This window comes from Coenobita brevimanus, chromosome 38 (assembly GCF_032717465.1).
Source record: "Coenobita brevimanus isolate Jiangsu-jjx chromosome 38, ASM3271746v2, whole genome shotgun sequence".
NCBI lineage: Eukaryota > Metazoa > Arthropoda > Malacostraca > Decapoda > Coenobitidae > Coenobita > Coenobita brevimanus.
This window is the reverse complement of record NC_136991.1, coordinates 49,961,174-49,970,868: the sequence shown is the minus strand read 5'-3', so window position 1 is coordinate 49,970,868 and position 9,695 is coordinate 49,961,174. Positions and strand designations below refer to the sequence as shown.

Here is a 9,695-nt window from a genome sequence, read left to right as displayed (position 1 = left end):
AGCCTACAGTCCACTGGATTCATGTTCAGACGAGCCTGGGGTTGCAACTACTGTATCACTATCTGTCGGTTAATAGTTCTCGTGGAGTGTGCGGCATGCGATAAAGTCAGAGAACTGTGAACTTGGAGAGAGATATGGGTGGGAGCTGCTGGAATATAAGGGGAAAGACGCCCTGAAATGGTCAAGACACGTTACAGGGGGACGTAAGAAAAATGGGAAGGATTACAAAAGATAAGAGTGGACTCCACAGTGAGCCGTGACGGTGACCTCGGCAGTGAGCACGTATTTGCGAGTTGAAAGAATGCCGTCAGGCATGGGAACAGAGGCAATGAGCGATGTGCTTCTCATAATCTAATAATTTTACCATATCTGGAACTAGAAACACCTATACCAAAACTTTGACAATATGTTTTACATTAGGCGCTATTTCTTCGGGAGGAAATTTATTTACGAAATCTGGCATTGGGATGTAGCACATTTATATCCATATTTTTAGAGCAATGTATATTACATATAATGGAATATTTAGGTGCATAATGCAAAATAAATCACATGAATGCATACGATCAACTCCGAAAGGAAGAAGAAGCAGCAGGAGAGGCTGTGTTGTGGGCTTGTGGGCAAGAGCTGAGGGCAAGAGGCCAATAGCTCAGTGGTGGAGGCTTGAGTGGCGATGTGTTTAATTGTTTGTTATAATGGATGGCACAAAGGAAGTGAGCTCTGCCTTACGTGCCAACGATCAGAGCTCTTTTGCAATAGACTTTGGCTGTGATTTGTTGGATGACGATGACGACATACTTGCACAGGCCTGTGAGGAGAGTGTTGGGTAAGTGGTAGTTAAAAGTTTCAGAGTTTTTCTTGGATGCCCTTTAATTATGAAATGATATTGTATTAATTGTAAATGGCCAGATAAAGCTTAAATATATGGTTGAACGGTTAATTATTAGTTATAACCGCCTCCGTTTTTCAGAGGGTATACTTCCACTATATTAGGTGCAGTTTTTCATTCGGTTTGCCCCCAGTCTGAGGAAGTCTTGACATTTCCCCCAGTAAATTTGAGTAGGCAAAATATATGGTAGGATAAAATCAGGGAAGTAACGGAGGAATTAGTTGGAGAAGAACTGGGAGGTTTTAGGAAGGGAAGAGGTTGTGCTGATCAGATATTCCTGCTTAGGTCCTTAGTGGAAAAGTTTCTAGAGAAGGGAAAGAAGTTGTGTGCAGCCTTCATGGGTTTGGAGAAAGCATATGACTGAGTGGACAGACAAGGAATGTGGAAAATACTAAGAATATCTGGAGTACCGGGTAAATGGGAAGTTGAATGCCGTGAAGAGTATGTATGAGGGTGCTAAGGCTGCTGTGCATGTGGATAGTGAACTGAGTGAATTTTTCTGTCTGGATGTGGGAATGAAACAAGGATGTGTCATGTCTCCATGGTTGTTCAGACTGTATATGGATGAGGTTATGATGGGGATACAAGGTAGAGCAGTGGACGTTGGATTGGCCATAATGAGAGAGGGCAGCGTTTGGATACGTCCTGTGTTGTTGTTTGCACATGATACTGTATTGTTAAGTGAAGACAAAGGGGAGCTGCAAGGCTTGGTGAGTTAGTTTGGGAGAGTATGTAAAAAATGGAATCGTAAGGTGAATGAGGGGAAGAGCAAAGGGTAAATTTTCGGTAGTTTACATCACTCGATTTCGTAACAAACAATATACAGTTTTTCCTGATTGATTTTAGTGTGATTTGAATGAATTTGAGCTTCATTTTTTGTCAGAAATCACTTGTCTTGGACGTTAGGTCTACCCAAGGGAAAAATATACCTATTTTAGGGTAGTTATGGGAGCGGCCAGGTCGCCCGTGGCAGTGTTTATTGATGATCTCACTGACTGCCTGTGTTGGTCACCATCATCGCTCTGAATGTAGGCATCAGTGTATCTCGTGTCAAAACAATGGGAAACTTAATTATTTAACCAAACCTAACATAATCCAGTGTAATATCACTTGTTTTTGACAGCCAGCTTTCAAATGTAAAAAATGCCCATTCAGAACATTAAATATGGCTGGCTCCTGGCAGACATCGGCGGAGATCCGAAGTAAGTAATTATGAGATAGTCACGTGAAATACATACTTCCAAAAACAAATTTAAAGTTGAATAGACTCAAAATATTGTTGTCTACAACGTGGTTGTGTCAGATTTTCTGAACTGAATAATATGAATTACTAAAATTTGACCAAGTAAAGTTGTGGTCTTTGAGAGAAAAGTAACTGAATGTACAGTGAGGTTGGGTGGTGAAGAAATGGAAAATGTGAGTGCATTTATGCACGTGGGTGGTGTGATGAGTAAGGATGGAAGTTTAGAGGATGAAGTGCCTTAAAGTATACAACAAGGAAGAAAGGTGTCTGGTTCACTGAAAGCAGTGATAAGTACAGTAATAGGAAGTGAGCATGGAAGTAAAAAAAAATCATTGCATGATAGTATTGTGATAACCGCTCTAACATATGGCAGTGAAGCTTGGACCTTGTTGGAAGGACACAGGTCACAAGTGAGAGCGGTGGAAGTGAGGTATTTGAGAGGAGCCTGTGAAGTTACATGGAGAGACCAGACTTACAAATGAGGTAGTGAAGGAACATTGTGGTGTGGATGTGGATGTGATGGAAAGCCTTAGGAGAGATACATTTAGGTGGTTTGGCCATGTGGAGCAGGTGGAGAATGAGATAATAACGAGGAGAGCGCATGTGAGTGAAGTGGAAGGAGGAAGAGGCTGAGGATGAGATGGAGGGATGGAGTGGAAAGGTAAATTAGAGAGAGGGATGTGAGCTGGGGGAAGGGCAGTGAAATGACAGGAGACAGGGCTACATGGAGGCAGTTTTTTTATGGCCATCCCTTATGGGATTGAGGTGTCTGGCAATAGAGGTAGATAGAATTTTGAATTTGGGAAACTTATGTTAACATGAATTTTGAATCTGATATAGCCTATTCTTCCAATGTTTTTCTGTGTGTTCTGCATGACTTGGGTCCTCTTTTTTATTAGATATACCGTAGTTGCAGCGATAGGTCCCTCCCAACCCTTCTCAGAAGGCACTCTGTACTGTTTTTTATAGAATAATATGGTTGCTATACTGAAGCAGCCTACCATTAGGTAACCAAGGTTGATGCATGCAGGCATGTTGGAGCCCTCATAAGTGTTAAGATACGATACGGTATATGATGTTTCATTTTACCATGCAGGATCATTTGCTTTTGGTATGATTTGTTTTTGTTGCTTAGCAGTACTGTACTTTTTATGTGTATGATCCTTCAGGTGCATTTTTCTGTTTCTGGCATTCCTCATTCTTAACATTATTGCCCCTCATTCATAACCTTGGTATTCATTTTTTCCTGCTCTTGGCATCCTTTGGTTATAACCTAATCTTTGGCATCCTTCAGTCCTAACCTTGGACCTAAGCTTGGCATTGTGTGGTTCTAACCTTGGTATTCTTTAAACCTAATCTTTGCATCCTTTTGTTCTAACCTTGGCATCCATTAGTCCTAACCTTTGCATTGTTTTGTTCTAACTTTGGAATCCTTCACTCCTAATCTTTGCATCCTTTTGTTCAAACCATGGAATCCTTCAGTCCTAACCATGGCATCCTTTGGTCCTAACCTCGAGATTCTTTTGTCCTAACCATGAGAATCACACAAACTGAAACCAAAAGAACCTAACCTACCTGATAAGCGACCCCAATTATTGGTCCTTCCTGTATCGTATGTGCCAGTTTTGATGTATGTTATTTTACTCATGCCTTATTATTGTGAACTTCAATTTGATGGCATATTTTGTGTTTTATTCTTGCATCCCTTAGATGATTTTATTCAGACGAGGCAAGACAGTTTGAACTGGAAAGGGTAAATGTAGCCTTTGTTGCCCCTTTTAGTTCCATTATAGCATTCTGAGTCAAAGCATCTGGAGATAGCAAAATTACAATATGGAAATACAAGGGTTACTATTAATTATGAACTTACAGGATGGAAGATGAAAGGAGTATATCAAGGAATGCATCCACAAGCAGTGAAGCGAAGTGGAAATCAGAGGGTCAGATATCCTGTCCACCTGTACCCAAGTGTATACCATTGGAGTCTTTGCCAGGGTTTGATGAGGAAGCTGGGAGTACATGGATTTACCCAGTCAACTATCCTGTGCGGGAATATCAGTATGAGATTGTACAAAAGGCATTGTTCAAGAATACACTAGTCTCTCTTCCAACAGGTAAGTTATGTTGAACTGATCTGGTTTAATATTTCACTAAATAATACTAATCTAGTATTGCTGGTATATCTCTCGGAAGTGCTGGATCTTCCAAAGGAATTCACTTGTACTCAAGACACATTTGCATTATTACAGTCATAAGAATTGTTACATTATGTATAGTACTGTACAGGACTGGACTGTAATGGTATTTCCTAATCGACCACATATGTTGTTCAGTAGGTTAGTGCTCAGAGGTAATATTTAGAGTGTTTATCATTTTTAGATGATTGTGATGTCTACTGTATTTTGCAGTTATTTTATTTCCTGCCATGTCTTATATGGTATCAGTTTTGGTGTTCATTAGATTAGTGCCCAGAGATAAAACCTAGAGTCATTCTAAGGTATTGGTGATGTTACTGTTTTGTGCACATTTTTTGTTGGATGCCATCTCTGTATGATAGTCTCCATTCATCTTCACTGGTTTTATCAACTGCAGGACTCGGCAAGACATTCATAGCAGCTGTGGTTATGTACAACTTTTACCGGTGGTACCCAAATAGCAAGGTGGTGTTTACAGCTCCAACAAAACCCTTGGTAGCACAGCAGATCAATGCGTGCTTCAGTGTCATGGGCATCCCTCAGCATGACACCTCACAGATGACAGGTCAGCAAGTTAACCCCTTCACCACTGTAGTATTTCTTACGTTAACGTTGTTATCCTTAGACAGTTTTTTTTTTTTTTTTTTTTTTTACTGATGGAAGGATAAAATATAGTCTTCATAATCTCTTCTTTATAGTTTTTTACTTTACAATGTCATATTTATAGCCGGAACTAAACCCTGGTAGCACAACAGATCAGTGCCTGCATCAGTATCATGGGCATCCCTTAGAATGACACTTCAATTTGATCCAGTACTTTCTTGTAGAAATGGTGGTGTCTTCATACAATTTCTACTCAGCCATGCTTATACCAAGCTTCATGATTCACAACACCCATCTTGCTCATCTTCCTGCCTGTTTAGTTGTATACACCAATTAAGTTTTTAAAGTATTTAATATTTTATGTGCTGGTGCTGCTCTTGGGTGTCTGCCCTTTCCTCTCCACCATCCTACTTTCCTTCCATCCTTTTCTGTCTTTCCTTCATTCTTTCCTCATCCTTCTGCCTACAGGTGACTGTACACTCCCTCTTCTGTCTCTCTGTCCTTCATTCTTTCCTCTTCCTTCTGCCTGTGGGTGGCTCTGCATTGAGTGACAAGCCAAATGGTTTCCTGTACACCAGGAAACCATTTACTACGCTGGGAGGTAACCATATAACCAAATTCTGGCGCCTGGTGGTTTAGTGGGTAATCACGGCGCTCCAATCGGATTGAGTTGGTGAAGGTTTATATCCAAGGGATGGTTGGGGTTTATTGCTTGTGTAATGCCAATCAGGGATAAGTGAGGCTGGTCACTCTCATCTTAAATGTCAAGACCAACTTGCCTAGCCCCGGGCTTGTACGCTCCTAATGGGTGATGAATGAATGAAATGAATATACTGGTACATGTAATACATTTTCATGCTTAGTTTGAGTTTTCCTGAACAAGGAGTGGGTGATGTATTTACATCACATGTGGTTTGTGTACAGTATAATCAAACTTACCATAACAGCAAGCCTTTTAGTTCTAAGTAGAGTAACTGTAATGGCAAACTTGATTTACTGATACATTTGTACTTGATTATTTTAGTTATTTTTGTAAATAGAGGCTTAGTCTTATGAATGAAACTGAAATAAGTAAGTTAGTTTTGTGGTAGGTGGGGGTGCTCACCGTCCACTTACTCGATGTAGTGCTGCTCGGGTGGCTGCCCTTTCCTCTCTTCTTTTCTTCTTTCTTTCCATACTATTATGTCATTCTTTCCATCTTTTTTACCTCTTTCTTCTGTCTATGGGTGACTTGTACTGAGTGACATGCTAGATAGTTTCCTGTACACCAGGAAGCCATTTACTGTACTGGGTGGTAACCATATACCGGTAACCAAATTGTGGCGCCTGGTGATTTAGTGGGTACTTAAGGTGCACCAAATGGATTGAGTCTGTGTTGCTTTATATGCATGGGGTGGTTTGGGTTTATTGCCCTCGTAATGCCACTCAAGGATGTTTGAGGTTTTGATCGCTGTCATCTTAAATGTCAGGACTAACTTGCCTAGCTCTGAGCTCCTATGCTCTTCATGGGACAATGCAGGATTAGATGATGATGATGTGATGATGAGTTTACTACACAAGATTGAATGTCACGGATACAGTATATGATGCCGTATCATAGCTATCAATGACTTAGAATGTGGGAAAAATAGGATGGTATAAAATGGTTACGTGTATACCAAGTTACCCTGAATTTTTATTCCTTAAGATAGAGCAGAAAAATACTGCACGTACCTAACTTATCTCTACATGTCACACAGCAGACTAAATCACTACCAGCGCGTATTTGTATCCAGTTCGGTAGGGAAGAGGAGTACTACACATACCAGGACTTAAGTATCCCTCACATGTCATACAGCAGACTGGAAACTTCTTATAGGTATTTTTTTAGAGGTGAAGGAGAGTAAGAAGAAAGTGGATGAATAGTTTGGGAGGAATCTGAGTGTGAAATGGAGGGAGAGTAAGAAATTGTTTTGGAAGGAGGTAAAGAAAGTAAGGCAGTGTGAAAGGGGAAATAGTAGGGAAGTGAAAGATAGGAAAAATAGATTGTTGGTGGAGAAGAGAGAGAGAGAAATTGAGGAGATGGAAGGAGCACTTTGAGGATTTGTTGAATGTAAAGAGTGAGAGCAGTGCGAATATAAGTGGTTGGGGAATGGCTGGGAGAAGAAGAGATGAGAGGAGGGAGGAAGAGATCAGTAGGCGGAAGTAGTGGAAGCGATGAAAAAGATTAAGTTGGGAAAGGCCCCAGGAATTGATGGAGTGTGTGGTGAAATGCTTAGGTATGGGGGTGAGATTGTTGTGGAGTGGATGTGGAAGTTGTGTAGATTGGCTTGGGAAGAGGGAAGGGTTCCAGAGGACTGGAAATCAGGTATAATTGTTCCTTTATACAAAGGAAAAAGGGAGAGAGAAGTACTGTATGTGGTAACCATAGGGGTATTTGCCTTCTTAGTGTGACTGGTAAAATATATGGTAGAATACTCATTAATAGGGTTAGGCATATGACAGAGGAGCTAGTTGGAGAAGAACAAGGGGGATTTAGGAAGGGAAAAGGGTGTGTAGATCAGATATTTGTTCAAAGATGTTAAGTGGAGAAGTAATCTAGAGAAGGGAAAGTGTATGCTGCCTTCATGGACTTGGAGAAAGCTCATAACAGAATAGATAGGCAAGGTATGTGGAAGGTATTAAGAAAATATGGTGTGGAGGGGAAATTGTTGAGTGCTGTGAAGAGTATGTACGAGGGAGCTAGGGTTACGGTGCAAGTGGATGGTGAGCTGAGTGAGTTCTTTGATCTCAGTGTGGGACTGAAACAGGGTTGTGTGATGTCTCCATGGCTGTTTAATATATACATGGATGGGGTTGTGAAGGGGGTGCAAGGTAGGGCAGTGGATGTGGGGGTGGTTTTAATGAATGAGGGTGAGATTTGGAAGATTCCAGTGTTGCTGTTTGCTGATGATACAGTATTGTTGAGGGAAGATGAATGGGAGTTGCAAGGTTTGGTGAATGAATTTGGGACAGTGTGTAGGAGGAGGAATCTGAAAGTTAATGTAAACAAAAGTAAATTTATGGTGTTTGAGAGGAATGAAATCACAGAGTGTGCAGTGAGGTTGGATGGTGAGGATATGGAGAATGTGAGTGCATTGAAGTACTTTGGTAGTGTGATGAGTAAGGATGGAACTTTGGGGGATGAAGTGCTTGAAAGGGTACAGCAGGGAAGGAAGGTTGTTGGTACACTGAAAGCAGTAATGAGAAATAGGGAGGTGAGTATGGAAGTTAAGAAGTCACTGCATAATAGTATTGTGATCCCTACCCTGACGTATGGAAGCGAGGCATGGACCTTGCAAGAGGGGAACAAGTCAAGAGTGAGAGCAGTGGAAATGAGTTACTTGAGAGGAGCATGTGGAATGACGTGGAGGGACAGGTTGACGAATGAAGAAGTGAAGGAACATAGTGGGGTGGATGTGGATGTGGTTGGGAAGATTAGGAGAAATACACTGAGGTGGTTTGGTCATGTGAAGAGAATGGAGAATGAAAGACTGACTAAGAGGGTGTATGTAGGTGAGGTGGAGGAAGGGAGAGGGAGGGGTAGACCGAGGATGAGGTGAGGGATGGAGTTGAGAGGTATATGAGGGAGGGGGGGGTGAGTAAGGGGAAGGGTAGTCAAATGGTGGGTGACAGAGCTACTTGGAGGCGTTTTGTCTGTGGCCACCCTTTGCGGGATTAGGGCATCGGGCTATAGATAGATAGATAGTGACAACCATACCAACCAGCTCTTTTGTTGCTAGCAGTCATTTACTTCCTCCAGCACAGGAGACTGAGGATATACTTAAGATTAATTTTTTCTCTTCTTCATATCCCAAAAGATATCAGTGATGATGATGAAGATAATAGTAATTAAAGGATTAAAAGGTATTATTATGCAGCAGTACTGTATGTCATTAGAATATGGGAATCCAAGGAAAAGGAGTTACAATGTAAACTAACCTGAGATAATTTAAAAAGCTGTGCTGTAGAAAAGTAAACAGTTATGTAAGGAGCATGCAGTTGCTGTAGTTTGAAGTTGTTGTTTTTGTCAATAACTTAACATTTTTATAATTATGTGAGATAATGGATTGTAGACTTAAGGTATGTGTGTGTAGATTTTTTTTTTTTTTTTAATTCCTTCCCACATGTGTTGATTATTTTTAATTATTTAATTTGCAGGCCATGTGAACCCTGATAAGCGAGCAGATGCATGGAGTGAGAAGCGTGTGTTCTTCTTAACTCCAGAGGTGTTGGTAAAGGATATGGCACGAGGAACCTGTCCAGCCCCACAGATAAAGTGTCTAGTGTTAGATGAAGCTCATCATGCCCTTGGCAACTATGCTTATTGTCAGGTAGAAGAATGTCAGGGTAAATGATGTAGTCTAGGTGTTAGCATTTATACAGTGATATGCGAAGGTCATTGGCACCATTTGTTGACACATGGGAGGACAAGTGAGTCTCAGGGAGTGAACCTTTTAGTATTGTCCAAAGAACACAAAAAATGAATTAATTTTACATCTTACATACCGTTTGTGGATATTTACATTAAGTATTAGTGGTAGGTGGTGGCTGCCATCATCCACTCACTTGATGTAGTGCTGCCTACTTCTTCCTTAGCCTTTATCATTCTTTTTCTGTGCCTTCCCTCCTCTCTTCCTATTTCTCCCATCTTTCCTGTCACTTCTTATTGCTTTTCCTTCCTTTACAGGTGGCTTTACATTGAGTGACAAGCCAAATAGTTTCCTGTAAGCCAAGAAACCATTTG

At 41.0% G+C, this 9,695-nt stretch overlaps 1 protein-coding gene across 1 annotated transcript in view; it reads left to right on the top strand.

The window, feature by feature from the left end:
* Positions 1–695: 695 nt before the first annotated feature.
* Fancm (FA complementation group M) overlaps positions 696–9,695 on the top strand; it is a 58,877-nt gene continuing 49,877 nt past the window's right edge. The window contains exons 1-4 of the mRNA XM_080269959.1: positions 696–826; positions 4,005–4,246; positions 4,725–4,892; positions 9,110–9,282. Coding sequence (XP_080126085.1) covers positions 696–826; positions 4,005–4,246; positions 4,725–4,892; positions 9,110–9,282 — 714 coding nt within the window. The remainder of the gene's footprint in view (positions 827–4,004; positions 4,247–4,724; positions 4,893–9,109; positions 9,283–9,695) is intronic.